The 21,280-nt window shown below is 50.4% G+C and overlaps 8 protein-coding genes across 8 annotated transcripts; 6 read left to right on the forward strand and 2 right to left on the reverse strand.

The window, feature by feature from the left end:
- The first annotated feature begins 542 nt into the window (after positions 1-542).
- On the forward strand, positions 543-1,340 carry BU24DRAFT_128956 (uncharacterized protein). The gene has a single exon (XM_033520993.1). It carries the CDS (start codon positions 718-720, stop codon positions 1,153-1,155), a length of 438 nt encoding a protein of 145 aa, XP_033388234.1. The 5' UTR covers positions 543-717; the 3' UTR covers positions 1,156-1,340.
- On the forward strand, positions 1,341-3,518 carry BU24DRAFT_128957 (uncharacterized protein). The gene is made up of 3 exons (XM_033520994.1): positions 1,341-2,481; positions 2,554-2,969; positions 3,029-3,518. Exons 1-3 carry the CDS (start codon positions 1,525-1,527, stop codon positions 3,273-3,275), a joined length of 1,620 nt encoding a protein of 539 aa, XP_033388235.1. The 5' UTR covers positions 1,341-1,524; the 3' UTR covers positions 3,276-3,518.
- Positions 3,519-4,173: 655 nt separating this feature from the next.
- Positions 4,174-5,037, forward strand: BU24DRAFT_459519 (trans-aconitate 2-methyltransferase; the record flags this gene model as incomplete). Its single annotated transcript, XM_033531737.1, has 1 exon — positions 4,174-5,037. The coding sequence occupies one exon, from the start codon at positions 4,174-4,176 to the stop codon at positions 5,035-5,037; it is 864 nt and encodes a 287-aa protein (XP_033388236.1).
- Positions 5,038-5,165: 128 nt separating this feature from the next.
- On the reverse strand, positions 5,166-6,582 carry BU24DRAFT_406510 (uncharacterized protein; the record flags this gene model as incomplete). The annotated part of the gene is made up of 3 exons (XM_033525768.1): positions 5,166-5,803; positions 5,897-6,259; positions 6,450-6,582. The coding sequence occupies 3 exons, from the start codon at positions 6,580-6,582 to the stop codon at positions 5,166-5,168; spliced, it is 1,134 nt and encodes a 377-aa protein (XP_033388237.1).
- A 1,019-nt stretch (positions 6,583-7,601) lies between these two features.
- Positions 7,602-9,442, reverse strand: BU24DRAFT_439833 (thermophilic glucose-6-phosphate isomerase). The gene is made up of 5 exons (XM_033530333.1): positions 9,017-9,442; positions 8,730-8,965; positions 8,145-8,681; positions 7,967-8,087; positions 7,602-7,916 (listed from the first exon to the last, which is right to left on the reverse strand). The coding sequence occupies exons 1-5, from the start codon at positions 9,144-9,146 to the stop codon at positions 7,714-7,716; spliced, it is 1,227 nt and encodes a 408-aa protein (XP_033388238.1). The 5' UTR covers positions 9,147-9,442; the 3' UTR covers positions 7,602-7,713.
- Positions 9,443-10,983: 1,541 nt separating this feature from the next.
- Positions 10,984-12,612, forward strand: BU24DRAFT_439834 (uncharacterized protein; the record flags this gene model as incomplete). The annotated part of the gene is made up of 3 exons (XM_033530334.1): positions 10,984-11,379; positions 11,435-11,570; positions 11,623-12,612. The coding sequence occupies 3 exons, from the start codon at positions 10,984-10,986 to the stop codon at positions 12,483-12,485; spliced, it is 1,395 nt and encodes a 464-aa protein (XP_033388239.1). The 3' UTR covers positions 12,486-12,612.
- A 2,334-nt stretch (positions 12,613-14,946) lies between these two features.
- Positions 14,947-16,259, forward strand: BU24DRAFT_129018 (DNA repair family protein). Its single transcript, XM_033520995.1, has one exon. The coding sequence runs from the start codon at positions 15,196-15,198 to the stop codon at positions 16,165-16,167; it is 972 nt and encodes a 323-aa protein (XP_033388240.1). The 5' UTR covers positions 14,947-15,195; the 3' UTR covers positions 16,168-16,259.
- A 1,432-nt stretch (positions 16,260-17,691) lies between these two features.
- BU24DRAFT_129030 (uncharacterized protein) lies at positions 17,692-20,767 on the forward strand. Its single transcript, XM_033520996.1, has 4 exons — positions 17,692-17,969; positions 18,019-18,439; positions 18,495-20,339; positions 20,399-20,767. Exons 1-4 carry the CDS (start codon positions 17,845-17,847, stop codon positions 20,636-20,638), a joined length of 2,631 nt encoding a protein of 876 aa, XP_033388241.1. The 5' UTR covers positions 17,692-17,844; the 3' UTR covers positions 20,639-20,767.
- Positions 20,768-21,280: the final 513 nt, after the last annotated feature.

The raw sequence follows: 21,280 nt of genomic DNA on the forward strand, positions 1-21,280 counted from the left end.
GGGAAGCGTTTCGTATATTCCAAGTTGTTGGAATCGATGTTCGGCCAGCAGCAAGATGTCGACACCTTGGTGGAGACTCTGGCCAAACGGAGCAAGCCTGCCACGGACATCACACGGCACTTGCTTAGGCCCACGAGGCACCGGATGTATTTGTTGAAAGTCAATTGGGTTCTATGCCACGGCGAGGCAAGGCAAAAGAGGTTATGATCGCGGACGTACTACACATGCGGTATACGCACTGTCGAAGACGCAGCGCAGTGAAGGAGGAATTGGTTGCATTGGCGAACAAAAGCGAGAAAAAGGCCCAAAAAACACATGTGCAAGTCTGATGACGAACGGGTTCCATTTTGATAAGACGGCAATTCAAGGTCCTTCATCGGGTTTTTCTTCACTTCATCATCCGTCTTCTCTCTTGAGCTCCTTGCATGTATACGTGATTGATCTACCTATCTCTACTAACAAGCTTCGTCGTAGCGTCTCTCTCGCTCTCCTCATTTCTCACTCTTGTTGTTTGTTTTGTCTGATAGAGAAAGTCTTGGCAGTGTATTTCCACGACCACCTTCACCTTCTCTCACCATCTTACCTTCCCAACCGCGCCTTCCCAACCCTCTTATCCCCTCTCACCACCTACCTTCTACTTCTCTCTCTCTACCTTCTACTTCTCTCTCTACCTTCTACTTCTCTCTCTCTACCTTCCACCTCACCACTTCCATCACAATGGACCCAGACCGTCTCTCCATAACCCTCTCGCTCCGCCTTCAGATTCAGGATATCAACGAGATCCTCACCGCTCACCGAAACTCCCTTGTCTACCACCTTCAATCCCCATCCTCTCCTTCACCATACCCATTCTCCATCCCAGCGCTCGAATCTCAGCGCGATGAACTCGTTCAACGCCTTCACCTTCACATGAGCGAGGGCGTGGCCCGCGGTCTCACGAGGGACGAAAACGAGAACGTGGGAACTTTCCGACGACTTTTGGTCGAGGAACAGGTCGCGAGGAGGGACCATGCGATTGCGAGGGAGCTGGGGGGACTGCCAGCTTGGGACGTACGGGATAGGAACGCCAGAGACATAAGGGGACCGGTTCGAGCTGAGACGGCTGCCCCGAGGAGGACTGCGGGTCCAGGGAGGGTGAAGTTCGCTGAGCAGTAGTCTGCTTCTAAGCAGAATGGTGTCCCTCAAGCCGCAGCTGTCGGAAAAGCAGCCGAGTCGTCCACTTCGAAGGCTTCGTCAGGTGATACGAAGGGTCGGAATGCAGATGGGCAGGCCAAAGTGAAGGGAGGTGCATCTGCACTTCCTTCTCAACCGAACGGCGTCCCGAAAGCGCCTACTGTTAACCAGGTAGCTAAGTCGCCTCCTTTGAACCCTTTCGCGAATGGGGAGAAGACTGGGAAGCCAGGTCCCCCTCGGCAGAATGATGTCCCCCAAGGTGCAAATGTCAGAAAACCGACCCAGGCGTCTACTTCTCTGCCTTCGTTTGGTGAACCGAAAATCTAGAAAGCAGATGAGCGTGCCAAAGTCATGCAGGATGGATTTTCGGTCCTTACTCGACAGGGTGCTGCGACACAGGCTACTGGAAACGGACAGGCGACTAAGCAACCTACATCTCAGCCTTCGTCGAGTGCTCTAGGAACTCAAGAGGTTAGGAAAGCAGAGGTGGTACCTCAAATGAGGGACTCGACTGTACCTCGACAAATTGCTTCACTTCAGCCTACGGCAGCCAAGCAGATTGTTCAGCCACCTGTTGCACCATCTGCTTCTCCTGCTTCGACTGTGCACGGGAAGGGCCCAGTGGCTACTAAGAACCCAGGAGCACTTCGAGAGAATACTGCGCCTCACACCGCGCCGGCCAAACAGGATGATAAGCCCAAATTCCCGCAGGCATCATCAGGTGTTCTAAAGCAGGTAGAGCGCCTCGCAAATGATATTCTTGTTGTGGTCGCTTCTGCTCAGAAATCTCCCGAAAAGCAGCCCCCGTCCAATTCTCAGGAGACGAAGGTCCCTGGGGACGCAACCCCGCGAACGGCGCTCACTGGGGTTTCGTCACCAGAAGATCCAAAGGGCATTGTCAACGCTGGTCTTGCACCTCATTCTACAGCTCTTCAGTCTGGTTCTGCCTCAAATGTCCCGGATAACATGAGCATCATCAAGGGCGCCATTGATAGTCCCAAGAATAGTTCTCAGCAGGGCCTCAAAGATGCAAAAAGCCCCGATGGTACAGGAAACCCCGATGGTACAGACCATCCCGATGATGTTGCTAGAAAAAGGGGTGGCCAAGAGCAACATAAGGATGATAGCAACAAACGTACCAAGCTTGGAGATGTTGGTGAAAACAAGCCATATTCCCTTTCCAGCCTCCATGGATCAACCACGACCAAGTATGTGGAAGGAATGTGCTCAGTCTGTAGAGAGCCTGTGCCTGTGCACAAGTTGCTATCAACCTGCAAAATGCCGGATGAAAAGGACAGCCACAAATATGTAAGTTGGAATTCCTTCCCCAAATCCATCATAAATATCTCGTGTAACGAGCCAGACTAACTGAGTACCCAGTGTCGCGACTGTCTAGAAGAGTGGTTCAAGTCCTCGATCGCTGATCATGAAATCTTTCCCCCGCGTTGTTGCTCCAAAACCATCTTGCCCTCCGATTGCGAGAAATATCTCACGGCAGAGACTTGGGTTCGCTTTTTAGAAAAGAAGACCGAAATGGAAACACCAAATAGGGCCTACTGCTCAAATGCTGCCTGCGCAAAATGGGTAGTCCCTGCAGACATCGCCTCAGATGTTGCAAGGTGCCGACATTGTCATCAGAAGACTTGCACAACATGCAAAACGAAACAACATCAGGGACTGTGTCCAGAAGATGTCAACGTAAAATCTCTGATGGAAGTGGCCAAGGTCAAGAAGTGGAAGACATGCCCACGCTGCAGCAACATGATAGAACTTGATGTTGGCTGTTTTCACATCACGTAAGTCATACTACTTCATTCAACTACTGACTTATCGGCCGTCTCTAACAAGTACATAGATGCCGTTGTCGCCATGAATTCTGTTACACGTGCTTGGCGAAGTGGAGGACCTGCAAATGCCCACTTTGGACCGAGGAAAATATCGTCAATCAGCCTATACCTCGCCCACCTCCGCACCAACATCAATACGAGCGTGTGTTTCGTGATCGAGGTGATACCACCTGCGATACGTGCAATGATGTGCTGGCCTATATCTTTAGATGCACGGGCTGTCACTTCAAGGTGTGCCGCCGCTGTCAAGGATGAGGTTGATCAACTTCTTCGACTGAAGGCAACAGACAGTCTATAGGGGTCAGAAAATTGTGACATTAGAACATCAAGGGCGTTCCTTGTTGGTCGGATTGCCAGCGTGTGGAGACTAGCAACACGCAACTCATGGATGGTTTATGGGCAAGCTAAAAGGATTAACGGAGTAAATCGCTGAAGAGTCCTTCATATGATCAAAGGGGGTGTCGGTCGCAGTAAGGAATACATCCTGTAACTAAAGCCACATGCAGCATGAGACTGCAATGATAGGAATTGGAAATACTCTGTCCAATGGTTGCCCAACTTATAAGATATCTAAATCATGTTTGGTGCGCGAGGTCCATCGTAACTGCAGACAACTGGGACTCAGCATTCATGCCGCCGGCTTGACAGCAGAGTTGCATATCCGCTTCTCCTTGCACTCGCTGTTGTTGTTTTTCCGTCACTTGCATTGATCGATCCACAAGCGCATTTCCCAATGCGGCAATCCATTGACCTGCAGACCATCAACTTTTTTAGCGCGTCAACGTTATTGGCTGAAGCTCACTCCTCCTGAAGTCGCTCGGCCGCGGTCTACCAACGTCATCTCTTCCATCTCAATATTTATATATGGCCGGCTTGCCATTGGCTTTAATTTACTGTAGCGTATCATTCTAGACTTTCAATCTCTATACACACAGTGTACTAGTTCGGCAACGCTTGCAAAAGAGATATGTTTCGAGGAGTTCGTCCAAATTTTTCGATCGCAATTTCAACAATTCGAACATCTAGAAGTGAACCTCAGTTCCTTCTCCTGTCCAGGCTTGGGTCGACAGCTCAATCAGCTATTCATCCAGGGGAAGAAAACCGACTACGCATCAATTGGTCACAAACCCGCTCCCTACATAGAACGGCAACCATGTCTCAGGCTCAAGAAGCTAAGAAGCATGACTGGTCAGCAACCAAGTACATGAAATACGGCAACGAGCGCACCCGTCCTGTCAACGATCTCGTCGCTCAAGTGATCCAACACTTCCCAGCTCCCCCAACACGAATCTACGACCTCGGGTGTGGGCCAGGAAACAGCACCTCCGCTCTTCTTTCCGCCTTCCCTGACGCCAAAGCCACCGGCATCGACACATCACCAGACATGCTCGAAAAGGCACGAGCAGCACTCCCCAACGCCGAGTTCATCAAAGGCGATATCGGCGCCTGGACTCTACCATCATCGTCCGACCAAAGTCCCGTTCTGGTCTTCTCGAACGCTGCAGTGCACTGGCTACGTTCACCCAAGCGACTGGAGACCGTGTCTCGAGTCTTCAACTCCCTCCCCACAGGCTCCGTGATCGCTATCCAGGTCCCGGATAACTATGACGCGCCGACACACTCTCTCATGCGAGCTGTCGCGTCTGAACCTTCAAAGCCATGGTCCAAGTACTTCACTGACGTACGAATCGGCGACTTGGCCGACAAGACTCGACCTGATCTCGACCCCATCGAGGCAGCGGAATCGTGGTATAATGTCCTCGTTTCCTCGGCAGACACTGTAAATATATGGCGGACGGAGTACAAGCACGTCATCAAAGATGCGAGAGGGATTGTAGATTGGGTTGCTACGACTGGGCTGGGGCCGTATCTCGTGAGGATGGAGGGAGATGAAGAGGCGAAGGTTGCGTTTGAAAAGGAATATGAGAGGAGGCTTTCGGAAGTGTATACCAAGTTGGAAGATGGGAAAGTGCTTTTGGGATATCCTAGACTGTTTGTCCTCGCGAGGAGGAAGTGAAGAGTTTCCCCCTGTCAACCCATATATGCCTAAGGTATTCGAGCCGCTAACTATGTAGAAAATGATGTTCAATCATCTGTCCCTATGTTATATCTATACAATTAGAAAGTTACATTAATCATATAGCTTCACGATGTCGTGCGACCATGCCCTGCTCTGGGCATTGTCATGTTTCCCCACACAGCCGCAGAGTGATCGGGGGCATTATGTGGCTGCGACAGACGCGCCGAGCTGTCCTTTCTCGCCAGGGAAGAAAGCTGCATCCAGCTCATCACGTGGTCATGTCTTTCACTCCCGGCCCCATCCTCCCCTTGCGATCTCCCCCCGACCCGACGATCGCTCTCCACACCACCACCACCACCACTTCCAAGACTCCCTGGTTCCAAACTCGACTGTCTCGCCATACTTCTTCGCACAGCAATGTGAGTGTCCAGACGGAGACTTCGCCGGCGGTCCTGTCTGAGCTCCGCCGCAGGGAGCTCAGGAATGACGCCAAGGACCTCGCCGCCCCCAATCTCAGTCATGGGTCTCACCATCCTGCCATCCAACTGTGGCGGCAACGAGTCCCCTCCGCTGCTGCTATTATTATTGCTGCCGTTGCTATTGCTGTCGCTGCCGCGGTGGCGCATGTGGCGAGGACTGCTTCGCGCAGCACCATGATCGTCGTCCGGGTCTGTGGTGGCGTACGTGGAATCCGAATTCGACGTCGCATCCCTGAGTATACCCGCCTTCTCGCTAGTCTCAGATCCCGCGACCACCGTTGCACCTTGTGCGACTTGTCAGTTTCGAGTGACTTCCTGGAAATGGGGACAGGGTTGCATGGAATGTTAGGGAAGGGAGAGAGGGGGAAATGACGTACTGCTGTAGAGCTGCGAAGACATATCTGGGTCGGTTGTGGTTTGGTAAGGGGGTGGGAGCGTCGCGCGACGCTGTTCGTTTTGGCGCTTTTTGCGTCGGTAGAAGAGAAGGAGGAGGAGGGATATGATGATGATTGTGGTTCCGCCGACGACGCCGCCTACTATGGGGCCAATTGGTGGTTTTGAGGAGGCATTGAGAGATGCGAAATCAGGTAGTGATGTTGAAGTGGGGGGTTCGTGGGTGACGGTGATGTAAACGGTCTTGTCGCCTTCTACGGATGCGAGAGTTTCGACTGTAGGGGTTGCATTCGGTGGACTGGGTTTTGCGGTTGGTGTTGGAGATGGTGGTTTTGAGGTTGTGGTAGCTGTGACATCAAGTCAGCGATGGTCGGTTTTGCAAGATTTGTTTGCTTGTTGCGTTTCCAGTTACACAATTGCTAAGGGCTCGCGAAATATGATGCAGTGCTTTTCTCCTGCTAGATTATATCTGTGTTGTAGGCGTTTGTTTGTTCCTGTTCCTGCTTTCTTCGCAGCTTCGCAATTGATGATACATACCTTGATCATCATCAGGGCAGCCGTTCGAGTGACAAGCGTCCACCGAGCAACACCCTTGGTACTGAGGACTCGCGCATTGATAGAAGAGCTTTCCAGAGGGACAAGCTACTCTCTTATTGAGAAACATATGCATCGCGGTCGTCCATGTAGAAAAGTCTCGCGACGATCTCCAGGAAAAATGAAAAAGTGCAGCGGAGAGAATGGGAATTGCTAGGTCGCCCCTAGCACAAGGCTGTAGGGTTCATTTTGTTTCCTGGCCGGCAACATGCTCAGGGATGATTGCTTCTGCAAGATCCAAACGTGCCAACAAAGAGGCGTATGGGAGGGTCATGAGGCGGGCCTTGCATACCTGTCTCTCTGCTTGTGCCACATGGGCGGTGCTGTAGGAGCGCGCGGATGAATCGACTGCCGAATGGGGACAGGTAGATTGCTTCGTAGGGCTAGGTATGCTAGGTATGCATCCTTGCAAGATATGTACCTTCTCGGTTCGTTTCAGTGCACAACTGACTTTCTCATGCCTTTCCTGACGTAGTCTTTGCTGTTGTTCTAGATCGTGTATTTGCTTTTGAAGGTTGAGAGTTAGGGGCACATAGAGAACCCAGTTTCAGCCAATCACCTAGCCGCATCTCGGCAAGCTGCTGTCTTTCATAACTGCAGTCCCTCATGCACATTCTAATGACTAGGTTTCATTCATCTGTAAGTTAATCATTATTCCGTCCCTCTGAAAAGCAACGAGTTCCCCCCAAAGCATCTCTGTTTCTGATGATCACCGTAGTATTCGAAGCATAGCCCACTTCGCCTGTTTGCAGGCCGTGGTCCCGTGCAAGGAATGTCCCCGGGTATGCACCTTGCCGACGCTGGGCAAACAAAGAAAATCATACGCTGAGGCGGGAGGCTGGGGATCATGTTTCAAGTGCTGATGCTGCAAGTCATACGCGATCTGGTTGAGGTGTTTGTTCTGAGATTGTTGCGACTGTGTGGCATTCGCTCTTGGGAGCGCTTCCATCGAAGGATTTCGATGGAACAAGGATTTGGATTCACACTCGATCCTGATCCCCAAGATGACACTATATACCATCCAGAATATTTAGTGCGACAAGCTCAATGCAGATGTGTGATTAATAATATACAATTACTATTAATGATTAATGACGTCAAGCCTACAGGCAGATGATTCATATGAGGTATGCTGCCTCTACTTAAGGGTTCGACCCATCGCGGCCGATGAAGAATAGAAAAGCGCGCTTTATGCTGGATGCTGATGCTACTTCGAACCCTTGATAAGGACTTGCTTCTCCTTCTTCAAGGTCTCGACGAACTCGATCGGGACCTTAAGTACTGCCGCCGCGATATCAGCTGGGGTCAGCGCGAGCCATTGTGTAAGGGAAACGTCGGCCACGCGGTCGCTCTTGTAGATCTCAATCCAGGTCAAGTTCTGATCCTTCGAGGTGTTCTCGATGTAATGCCCTTCAGATATGTAAGCGACTGGAAGCGAGTGTTATTCAATCTTCACTTACCACTGTTGTCAGGGAACACTGCTGTGTCTCCCGCTGAGAAGTCGAAGGTGCGAGAGTTGCCGTTGCCCGTGAATACTGTTGCTCGGGCAGTACCTTCGTGGAAGTATAGCCATTCCTCAGCCTACGGAGAGATCGATTAGCGTCATACTGTCTATAGATAAATAAGAGTGCGACTCACGGTTGGGTGCCAGTGCAATTCCCTCAAACCCCCGGGCTCCAGAATGACGAAAGTAGATGCGATCGTAGTTGAGATGGGGAAGTTGGTTGAGTCAATCTTGTAGAAGACACCGCCGCCTCCAGCAACAGGCTCGGATGGGTGTTGGAAAGTGTGGTAGACGTAGGAGCTGTTGCCAACAAGCTCTCCGTTGCCACCTGTAACATTATGGGTGCTGGATGTGCTGTTGAGGATGTATGGATTCTTTTCAGGGACCTTGTCAAAGACTGATTCGGGAACACCGAAGTTCTTAGCCAGGATGTGCTTGGGAGTTCTTGCGATCCAGTCATCGAGGTTGAATGTGGTTCCGGCTCGATCGAAGTCTCCGTCATCGAAGACTAGGAGATACTCGTTCTCATCGTCGAGACCCTGGACAGTATGTGCTTGACCCTTAGGGAAGTACCAGATGTCTCCATACTCGAGGATGTCAACTTGATATTTTCCGTTCTCATCAACAGCAGAGACGAGAACACGGCCGGCATACACGAAACCCCACTCGGCCTATTCCTATTAGCATTCTTCTCTTGTTGCGACGGTCAGATTACTCACAACTCTGTGCCAGTGGAGCTCGCGAATGGCACCCTTCTTCAGATGTTGTTGGGCTGCAGCAATGTCATGGCTCTGAGGAAGGTCATTGTCTACCTGCTCCCTGACCCATCCACCTGGGAAGATTTTCGTCTTGGAATCGGAAAATCTCCACTTCAAATTGGGTACCGTACCAGCATCGGTACTTTGCTCACCCAGGTTAGAAGGGTTTGCCAGGTCGACGTCTTTGTTTGTTCCACCTTGATTTGGTCAGCTGTATTCAAACATGATGAAGCGGTAAGTTTTCGTACCTAGGATTGGTGCTCCTTTGCCCTTGCCGTCAATTGGCTGCCCCAATTTGAATTGCGATTCCTCGCGCTTCACAACACCTCCAAAAGCAGCGGTCGCAAAGAGAAGAGTTGTCAGACTCGTGAACTTCATCCTGAAAATGAGTGTCTGGGATAAGAAGCAAGTAAAGTCAAAAATGGCGTTCAGCCCGAGCAGAGCTCAATATATATGCGGATGTACGATGACAACATTGCTTCATTTACCCCACGTTCGATTCGCAGGTACAGGCAATTTATCACGTCTTCCTGCAATACCCAGCCATCGAAGAATGAGACTGGCACCTGTACACCCACGGCCCATGCAGCATCCGTTCCCATCAAGATTGTGATTGTCAGAGGAGGTTGAGTTCGTGATTCTGCCAAGCGATGTCGCGATGTTGTGGCTTGCTGGTTCCGGGAGCGTCGATCTTCCCCGCATCGAGCCCAATCGCTCACAAGCTAGGCTAAGCTCTCCAGATCCTCCACTCATACTTGAGCTTAAAGACGGATACGGGACGAACCACGCCTTGGCCACCAACAGCTCGTGGATGTGTGCCCCTACCGTCTGTAACCTGTATAGGCAAATTGCACCATTCTGGAAAATATTGTTTACCTCCCCATCTCATTCCATGTCAGCGGCAGCCAAGCAAATAGTCTATTCACCCCCTACTGATCCAATCACTGCCCTCGAGCATGTCAATTGCCCCTGGCATTGCTGTACATCAACAGGACAAACTGATTAGATTTCCTGGGATTGCTCCCGTAAGGAAAAAGCACAGAGCTCATCAAGGTCACTGTGTAAATGCTCCGGACCAGATTTCCGGTTTCCTGTCTGCTCATCAATGATCTGTCAGTTTAAGCGCGATAGTAGTCGCATTAGCATAGCGCGAGATGCGGATTGCTCAAAGCCATTTCACTGTGCCTGACAGATTCCCAATTTGGAGTTTAATTACTTTCAAGTTTCCCTGGATCATGCTGTGCTGCATGGCCGATCATCTGCGAACACCTCAATCTGTCAGCCCAGGTTCAGTTCAATCTTTCTCATAATGTGATTTAGCCCCTGAAGCAGGATCGAGATCTCCATTAGACTTCAAGTATCTAGACAATCTGTACATTGAGGCTTTTGCTTTGAGCCTACTGATGATGAGTATGAGGAACAATTCACAAAGATGCGCGATACGGCGCTTGTCGAATAGTACTGATATCCCCCGATACCCACTTCGCCCGCTTGAGGAGACTTTTCATGGCTCTTAGCCAATTGCATATTTTAATCTCTGAAAAGCATTCAGTGCCCCATAACTTTGATGACTAGCTGCACGTATAGCTGCAGCCACGATCGTGCGGGAAATTTCCAACTGCTGTCGATCTCTCTAAACCTGTAAGGACAGCATGGGGCTCTCAGAAACCAGTCCAGATTGGTATTCCCATTTTGGTAAACCTCAGCCAAAAGCGGGATCTTGAAAACCCGCTGAGCACTACAGCAATACCACGAGACCCTAACAATCCCGTTTCAGCCCTGGCTTAACTGTAATCAGACCTCGACCGATGATCTCCATGCACCCAGGAAATGCCGTTGTCTTTCGTCTACGCTTTTAGGCCTTCGTAAGCAATCGTGTGGTGCTTTCGGTGCCAGTGAGGCCGAAATGGTCGCCGATGGTCAATCGTCTGCCTCATGCTCCTGTCGATCGATTCGACGTGTACTTGTATTTTTCGATATTCGTCGTCACTTGAGGGCTTGATAACACCATTTCTACAACAATGTAGGAGATGAAGATGGACAATGAGATGGTGTAAAAACTGGAGTTGAAGAAAATGACGAACGAGATGTGAGAAACACTGGAGATTTAGGATGTATAAGTATCAGCAACTTGACCTAGATAATCGACAGGAACTTGCTCATAATCTTCTCAATAAGGCTCTAACCTTCTCTCACCCTACCTCATTCTTTCAATATGCATTCCAAAGCACTGTTCGCCATTTTGGCCGGCGCAGCCAGCGGCCTCAGTCTTCCTCCTCTGATTCCTTCTATCCCAGGAGTCACTGAGCCACTTGCAAGCAATGCTCCCCCGTTGCCTATCTTGCAAGTTCCAACTCCCCCGTTGAGCAGCCCGCCCTTCACTGGAAACCAGAATATCAAGCCGAAGAAGATCGGATACTTCTGGACAGGTGCTGGTGACAATCAGCACAAGGACTTCCTTGCCACGTACTCATTGGATGATGACACATTTGGCACTCTTTTGTGGATCACCGATGTGCCTTCCAGTGGCAACAGCCCTCACCATCTTGGTTCCTCCCTCGATGGAAAGACACTTGTCGGAGGTGGTCTTTTGTCCTTGCTCAAGACTCAGGTATGTTCTTCTGAATGGTGGATGAGGCCTGACGATGCTAACCATTTACGCACAGGACACTGCTTATTACTTCGATACTACCAACCCTTATCAGCCCAAGTTCAAGAAGAGCAACCGTGCTCTTCTCTCATCCATCACTGATGAAATCCGTGCTAAGCCCGATGGAGGTTTCTTGATCACATACATGGGATGTAAGTCAATCAGACAGCTGTAACGTGATACCAGATTCTAACTATCAATCAGCTGCCGTGGGTAGCTCTCCTGGTCGTCTAGTAGAGACGGATGCCAACTTCAACATCATTCACGAATGGCCCGAAGATGTCGGATCCACTCTCAACATCCTTGGCGAGCAATTCTCTCCTCACGGTCTTTCCGTTGACTGGAACAAGAAGATCATTCTTACATCTGATTTCGTCGTACCTGTCACCATCCTCAAGCCTGCCTCTGCTATTGGCATCCAGAGGGCAAACACCCTCCGCCTTTGGGAGCTTGATACCAAGAAGATCATCTCGACTATCACCATCCCCGACGGCCAGGGCATCCAGGACGTCAAGTTCATCCCTGGAAACCCAGAGTCTGCTGCTCTTGCTACTGCTGTTGGCCCCGGTACGGTCTGGATCATCTATCCCTTCCGCAAGAATGCGCAAGGCCAACAGGGTGTTGCCGAGCTCCTCTACGACCTTGGTCCTCGTGCCCGCGACAACCTTGCCATCTACTCCGACATCTCTGACGACGGAAAGTGGGCCTACTTCACCCTTACCCTCGGTAACCACGTCGCTGCCCTCGACATCTCCGACCTCAACAACGTCAAGCGCCTCGATGACCCCGAAGAGAACCAAGGCATCGTCGGACCCCACTACGTCAAGATCTCCCCCGACAAGAAGAACCTCCTCGTCACCGACTACTTCGTCCAGACCGGCGAAATCGGCGTCGTCAACACCCCTGCGGACTTCAAGGCCCAGTGGATTGACATCCTCCCCAACGGTGCTCTCAGCTTCAACAGGTCCATCGACTTTGCGAGCCAGTACACCAACCGCGGTGGTGCTAAGCCCCATTCCGCAGTCATCTTCGACTTGACTGACCCCGCGAACCCCAAGTACTACTAGATTGTGGTTGAGTTGCTCAAGGATAGAATAGACTGACAACACTCTCGCTTTGATGATGACATGAATCGTCACATAACCTCTCTTTACATATTCTTTTCGGCTTGTTGGTCACCTAGGGAATTGGAACTTAGTCTATTTACACTCTTTTAGTGGCTCTTTTGAGCCTGATTAATTCATAATGTTTGATTGCTCTCAAAGAACTGTATCAAATGAAGAAATGGCTTGCCAGCACTCCTCACCGCCAATCCTCACCGCCGCTCCTCATCAAAATTTGGGTCAAACGTCCATATAAAGTCCCGTAGTGATGCCGACACCAGTATTGCTTTAGACTGTCCGTACGACTGAATCACCAGAAGATGTCTGAAATTGAGGAAGGAGACATTGGGGGCTTGGCTAGTGACCAGGCGGTCGCAATGGACGTCAAGCTGCGCCTTCCTAGACTGAAGATGCGTTGGGCTATATCTCAACATTTTTCGGTCGTCCGAGCATCTCTTCTCCATCAACACAACCTCTTCTCGATCAACACAACATCAACCCAGCTGTCTACTTTCAGATTTGAGATTCAACTCTTGTTCAATAGTTATGACGCTTCCCGTCTATCCCTCTATCCTTGTGGTTACTACAGTTGTACATCCCTCTATCCTTGTGGTTACTACAGTTGTACAGGTCAGCATACGATGCCTCAACTATAGGTCAACGCAACCAGAGAGATCAAAGAAGATTCGCCAGGTGTCCAAAATTGAGAGATATCTCGTGTTGTTCTCACTGGCCTTCTTCCTTTGGCTGTACTACCTACAATTGCTTGCGATTACGTCGGCTATCGGTACCTCCGCCAATCTAGAATTGGGGTATTACCGACAGCTAAAGAGGGTATGTATCTCGACAGCGTATAGATAAAATGGCACCGCAGCTCATTCTTGTTTTAGCTAGAAAGCCCTTACTTAGTCGCCGCCTACGCCATCAGCTTATCAATCTGTCGACTGGACATGGCTCTGACCTATTTGCGCATGTGGCGAATCTCAGGCTGCCATCACTGCACGACTAAGACCCTGATGACGGTATTTCACATTTCGAACTGCATCTGGCTTCTTGCCACGATCGCATGGAAGATGAAGATGTGTGCAGGCTGCGATGATGGACACATGTACTTGGCATTTGTCGAGATTCCGGGGCCTCTACTGGTTCTGTACACATTATGGGCCATGCCGATGGATGCAGACCGCCAATCAACCGGCTTCCAGAAGTGGTCTGAGCGAGCGCGGCTTCACGGATTTGGTGCATTGTTGGAAATCTCCTTTTCTATCATTTTGATGAATTGTTCTGCTAACATGAGTGCAAAGGGTCTGCTTCTCGGGATTCATGAACATTGCACTTGCATGGACTGAGGAAGATCCCATTAGTGAGTCATCCGGATCATGAAGACTACGAGCATTATGATTGATTGGCCTGCAGAATTATTGATCCACAGGAACCTGGCGCGGTTATCTCAGATTGCACAGGCAGTGTCACACTGTTGCAGCATGGATCTGTCCTCGTTGCAGGGAAACAAGTTGAACACGGAATAGTTCTGAGAAGTTTGGGGCATTGCTTCTTCTCTGACTGGTGCGCTCAAGTATGTGTCTATCGCTAGATGCATTCACCTGTGATCAGATACGGGGCGCTAGGGTTCGGGCTTGACCCGGATAAGGTTCGAGCATCGTCTACGACTACGGAGCATGCTATCAAAAACATGAACAACGGTAACTGATATGCAAATTTCATGTCTTAATTAACGGCCTCCGTCGTCTAGTATCATTTCACAACTCCCCAATACATTCGTTGACTGAGCACGAAATCTGCACGTAGCCCGTATTCAGTGAAGACCTTTAGAAAAAAAGTTCGTTGTTGACGATTGCTTCATGGTACTCGTAAATTGAACGTTCAGCGTTGCTGGAAACCATGTTGTTGATCAAGGTTCTGATTGGTTCATGTTTCGCAGGACCTCTTGTCGCTTTCTAAAAGTTTTATCATAATTGTCCGAGTGGCGGGTGGCATTCTTTGCCTCAACCTCATGAACGCATTCGCATATATCTCGGAGCTTCGATCGCGAAAGATGTGTGTTTGACATTTTTCATAGATTTTCTCTCGTTGCGATGTTCATTTCTTGTAAGGGAAACACTTTGGCATTTGAATTTTGCCATCTAAGTCTTGGTTATTCCAGGGCGATGTGTGTCTTCATATCGAAGCCCAAGTCAGCGTTGCCTATACGAGGTAGTGTACATACACCCGCCCGCAAACCAGTCAAATTAACGGATCTGTCGTATAGAAATTTCTCTCACATTTCTTGTGTCCTGCTATTTCCTCCCATGAAGCGCGTCCTGACGATTTCAGCCCTACAGGGCTCTTAGCCTCGCGTTAGTGTGAAATGGACGACGTCATCGATAGTTGATTTGCGGAGAGGAGATGGTCGCGTCGTTCCAGACTTCGTGCGTCGCGTCTGGCAAACCGTTTATTGATTGACGTTTTGTTTTTTTGGGGAATTGAGATATCGCGGGATTTGGGTTTTCATACAAACTGTTGTAATTTTGTGTGGAAATCTTCAGGCTATCAGACTTTTTTGCACTGGGAAGAGTAGAAGCTCTATACGAAGTTACAGACGTGTGCTATCGACAATATAAAAAGAATATATCTACCACTCCATATCAACACGACCTTCGAATCACCAGCAACCATGAAGCGCGGCGCAATCGACTCCTTCTTCAAACCCTCAACACCAAAGAAACCCAAATACGAGGTATCAACATCCACATCAAACCATCCATCATATCCCTTCCCGATCCCACATCTCCCGCCCTCCATCGCTGAACAACTTGGCTTCGCGCCCGCAGAAGAAGGCCAAACAATCAACGACCAACGCGACCTCGACCTCATCTACTACCAACCCTACATCCCCTCCTCCATCGCCCCAGACCTCTTCGACTTCCTCCGCAAAGAGCTCTTCTTCCAACGCGTGGTCTACAACATCAAGCGCGGCGACATCACCACCACAATCCACACCCCGCGCTTCACCACCGTCTTCGGCGTAGACTCCACCTCCCTCTTCACCTCACCCACCCCAGACGGTGACGGCGTCGCCACACTCGTAGACGCCCAAACCAACAAACCCATCGAGCGCACCCGCTACAAATGCACACCCCGCCCCCTCCCCCAATGCCTCGACACACTCCGCAAGCTCACGCAGGGCACGACCGGCGAAACCTTCAACTTCTGCCTCGTGAACTACTACGCCGACGGCAACGACAGCATATCGTACCACAGCGACGACGAGCGGTTCCTGGGCGCGAACCCCGCGATCGCGTCCTTCTCCCTCGGCGCGCGGCGGGATTTCCTCATGAAGCATAAGCCCGTCGTGGCGCCTACGCCCAAGGACCGGGAGGGGGAGGAGTTTAAGGTGGTGAAGTTGGGGCTCGGGAGCGGCGATATGGTGCTCATGCGTGGAGCGACGCAGGCGAATTGGCTACATAGTGTGCCGAAGAGGAAGGGGGAGGCGGCGGGCAGGGGGAGGATCAATGTCACGTTTAGGAGGGCGTTGGTGAGGGAGGGGACGGAGAATTATTATCGGTATAATGTTGGGGATGGGGGGGTGTTTAGGTGGGATGAAGGGGAGGGGAGGATGGTGGATTGGAAGGGTGGGAGGGAGTAGGAGGAGGTGGTGGATTATAGAGGGTTCTTTTCTATCATGATGATCAGAGGTTGAAAATGAATCTCACTACATGTTGGACAGGGGATATGGGATGCAAGTAGTGATAGACGGTAGTTATACTATTATACAAGAGTTACATCCAGGGTGCCTGAAGGTCGAGACCAGGCCCCGCATAGAGTGGATGAGTGGGTAACCGGAACAAGCCGCCAGTGGACGTGGACGACAAGCTTTGATGTGTGGGAACTAGCTGCAATCTTTATTCCTCGTATGTGCTGAGATTGGCCACATCGGGTACATGGCTTCAAGATATTCCAGCAATGATGCAGCGAAAGTCAGAACTCAGATATGCAAGAGCATCGACTTAGAAGCAAAAGCAGCAGTAGTAGCAGCAATAATTAGTGGTAGCAGTAATAGTGTATCCACACATTGTGTGAGTCATACTTGTACATACAGACATCCATGTAACTACACAGTTGGTGCATGTATTCGTAGATATAGGGGAGCGACGATATTGCTTATCAAGATGCGGAAGAATGGCCAACTGTGATTGACGGATGCAATAGTGCTCCTGTTTGCCATAGTTTCCTCTAGGGTACGAGGTATGGCAATGGTACCTAGGTAGTTACGAGTAGTATTTGAAATTGATGAATGGTTCTCTGGCTTGGCACCGTAAGGGCGTTCCAAATGCGCTCCTTCCCTGTAGGTTTGGTTTGCCTAGGTTCCTTTCGCGTGCGGAGATAAATGCCTTACCGCCCACCCCTCCCCATCAATCAACACCACTCTACTCCCGTACTCCCTCGTGGACCACCCCCCTCTGCCACTGAGCGCATACTTCCTCTAGGCATCAATACTTCCATTGTGTCTGTCGCTCACGATACTCCTCCTTACTAAGCCTCCCGAGCCTTACGCTGACCGGCCCGACCGTGAGACTCTGCGCTATCTATCGAGCTACGTCAGACTCGGCGGGGTGAGATCCTGCAAGTTTTGCATCACCCAAAGTACCCATCCCCGGAACTACTCGTACTCGTTCATACCTAAAGTCTTTCGCGCAGACTCAGAACGGCCCACGAATTGATTGCGACCACATCGTCTGCCTTATCGCCTGAACTACGACGGAACCGTTGCGAGTTTCAGGCCAGGACAATCGCTACAGGACCATTCCAAGGACTAGGATAGGACACTGTGCGTAGTGGGCGCGTGGATACTTGAGTTGTTTGCAGCAGTCTACGTACAGTACAACACAAGAGGCTCCGCGGAACGAGTAACATTGGAAACTGGAAGGGGGACCGGATCGAACAGACGAAGACCCGGGATAAGAACGTGAGAAGGAAGGAGGATATCATAGGGGAGCAGCAAGACTGGTCGATCATTCCAAGGGCTCCCCGTTCTTAAAGACTCAGCCCACGCGCTAACGTGCTTCTGGTCTTACGAGGTACTTCCGCCAAAAAGATTTAAGGCCAACGCGGCCCGCCATTGAGAAACCTTCTTCGACTCGATCTTCTTCCCACTTATTGCTGCAGCAATCCCACTTGACAGGCAGCATTGGATCCAGTGCACATTTCTCTTGGCCATTTGCTTACTTCCGGCCTACCCCCGTATCAATATCAAGTTGGCTGGTCTTTATCGGACTTAAGCAACCTAAACTCCGCTCCCCATTAAGAGTTCTTTCGCGACAATATGCCGCCTACACCACCCTCGACGACGCCCTCTAGTGCTGGGCAGTCCCCTCCAGACCCCCAGTTCAGGGTCGTGCGCAAGAGGAATCGGGTTCCTCTTTCCTGTGGGCCATGTAGACATAGGAAGTAGGCTTGTTCCGTTTCCGGGAGCGATAACCAATGCTGACTGCCACAGGTTAAAATGTAATCGCGGTCACCCCTGCGATAACTGCACCAAGCGGGGAGATACCGCATCATGTACGTACGCAACACCGGGCAGTCGCAAGAAGAGCTCTTCCAGCACTGGCACCAATGCTTCTCCTGATGACATGCAAAATCGCATTGACCGTCTCGAAGGACTTGTTCTTTCACTGATGACCAATGGATCTCAGAGTGCTGGTCCGGCTGCTGCCCAGGCAGCCATCGCAGACAGTTATAGCAATAGCTCCCCGGATCAGAACTACGACATGTCGAACGGCCCCGAATCGATTAAGGAAGATGACGAAGGCGATGAGAGTGAGGTCGAGCACGTTACCAAGTCGATAGGTGTGATGAAGGTGGACAATAACCGGTCGATCTTTGCATCGGAGGCGCATTGGTATGCCATTTTGGGGGAGGTATGTATACCACAGATGCTTGATATCAAACAACGGATGTTGATACTCGACCCAGATATCTGAAGTAAAGAGTTACTTCTCCGAGCACAAGAAGCAGTACGACGAACAACTGAAGCGATATCAAGCGAACCACAATGAAGAGATCAGCCCGGGCACTGCGTTCCTCTTCGGTGCAGCAAAACCCACAACACAGGCAGAGCTTCTCGCACGATTTCCAGTCAAACAGACAGCTGACATCCTGGTCACTCGATATTTCAATACGTACGACCCTGGAATCCATGTCATACATGGGCCCACATTTCAAAAACAATACGACCAACATTGGGCAAATCCCACTGAAACACCTATAATTTGGCTTGGTCTGGTATACGCAATGATGTGTATAGCACTGCAGTCGTACAGCCGTGCGGGTGATGAGCCGCCAGAATACAGGAATAAGACTTGGGAAATGTCAGGCGAGTACCGAACACTCACTGCCCAATGTCTCGTTATGGCAGACATCACACAACCCATCATGAACATGCTCGAAACACTCATCCTCCATATTTATGCCGACTACGCTCGCAGCCGAGATGCCGAAGTGGGTATCTTGATCAGCACAGGCATCATTGTCAGGCTAGCGATGCGGATGGGATTGCATCGTGATGCTGGGCCTTACGCTGGCATTAATGAGTTCCAAGGCGAAATGCGACGGCGAGTATGGGCATCTATTCGATCGATGGATCTGCTCTTTTCAGCCCAGGCTGGCATGCCACCAATTGTAAGACCACGCGATACCAACACAGAAATACCTCGCAACATTTACGATGACGAGCTCTACGAGGACATCAAGGTTCTTCCCCCGTCTAGGCCGGAAACGGAGGCAACTCCGACGTTATTCTTAATCAACAGAACACGACTTGTGTACAAGCTAGGAGAAGCTATAGAACTCACCGAGTCACTGACATGTTCATCATACGAAGAGGTTACGAAGATGGATGAACAGGCACGGACAATTCATGCGCAAGTGTCACCGCAGTTGACGATGCGCTCGATGGATGAGTCTGCTCGGGATCCTTCAACACTCATTATGCAACGCTTTACTCTGGACTTGCTGTTCTTAAAGATCATTATTGTGCTGCATCGGAAATACCTTCCAGCTGCGAGGGTCAACGCCCGATTTACCTACTCTCGTAAGGCATCAATCGATGCGGCTATGATCATGCTCCAACATCAGGCGACATTACACAGGGAATGTCAGCCAGGAGGACGGTTACGGAGTGTCAAGTGGTTCATTTCCTCGTTGACTTCCAACGACTTCCTAATTGCAGGCATGATCGTTGCCTCGGATCTCTATCATATGGCGCGGGTGGAGCGATCAGGTCGAAGTCCGCCTGGTGACGGTTACGCTTGGAGCCGCGAGAGATGCCAGGAAATGCTGGATGCCATAGAGACAGCTGTCGGGATCTGGGAGGGTCTCAAAGACGGTTCTATGGAAGCCTACAAGGCTCATACCACCCTTACCGTCATGTTAACGCAGCTCAAACAACATCAGACAGTCCGCCAAACACCGCAGAGCTTTTCCTCTGCTTCCGGTTCATCTTTCCCATCCGCCAGTCCCATGGATGACTCGAATGTTGCACCAGAACATTCAGCGGCTATGACATTGGGCATGCTCAGCACGGGTGGCATGACGCCCAATTCCGCGAACATGTTCGACACCCGCTACCCTGCAGTGCCTGCTTCCATGGCAAATATCTTAAACGACGCTGCCCCTCAGCAAACCTCCGCATTCCCTAACCAGTTCGGCGCGGGTGTCACTAGCGGACCAGACAATGCGCCCAGTCCGTTCTCTAATCTTTTCGGAGCAAGTATTGGTTTCCAAAATATGGACCTCCCAGATACTTCCAACATTGATTGGGTATGTACCTACCGCACTTCGTATTTAATATTTAGAGATGATTTTAACTCGTGATGCAGAACGCTTGGGATTCGTACATCCAGGGACCTGGTATGGATACGACGAACAACTTCTTCCCCATGGACATGGGAATGCAGACGGATAGTGTTCCCAACGGTTTATCTCCAACGTCAGCTCAACAGCAGAGTAACACCAACAATGAAGCATTTTCAATGACTGGAATGAACGGGCCAGTGAATGGGGGACCTTTCATGGGAGTGAGCACACCTGGTCCCAATACGTTTGGGTCGGCAAGTTGACGAATCGCAGGCACCTCACGACCCGAAGACATCTCCTGGAGGGGGATACGCGTTGGGCTTTGTGCTACCCAAGAGGGAATAACTTCGCAATGAGGGAGTTTATTGAGCAAATGAATCTATCACGATTCTTCGCGAGGGACGTCGAAACGTACTCAACGGTTATATCATGTATGGATTTTCTGGGTGTTTTTTGAATCAAGGAAAAGTGTTGAAAGCATATGAGCTGGTGTGCCGAAAGAGACCAGCAATGAGGTTAGATGTTCATGTACTCTACAACAGTCGAAAAGGGCCATGGTATTACTACTGATGCCAATGCCACGTGCCATCGACATGTCCGCATATCGAATCGCAGCTATGAAGCACTCGTTTGGTACCGTTCCTCTCCTCTCAAGATCTGCCCCATGACCATTGTACTTTGCTCCACGAGTCATTCGCCACCCTATTGCCGCCGATTGGATCGCGTCTTAACCGAGTCGAAGGGTGCATTCAACTGCATGATGATGGGGCCTCTTCCCGCAGTGTACTAAAAGCAAGTCCAGACCCATGCCCATTGCCCAGTTACTATTATACGCGCATATCTCGAGCTTGCCAATAATATTGACCAAGTATGGATGCCACAGCTGAAACATTGTCGAAAGAAGC

This window comes from Aaosphaeria arxii, assembly GCF_010015735.1.
Source record: "Aaosphaeria arxii CBS 175.79 unplaced genomic scaffold BU24scaffold_2, whole genome shotgun sequence".
In the NCBI taxonomy this organism is placed as follows: Eukaryota; Fungi; Ascomycota; class Dothideomycetes; order Pleosporales; genus Aaosphaeria; species Aaosphaeria arxii.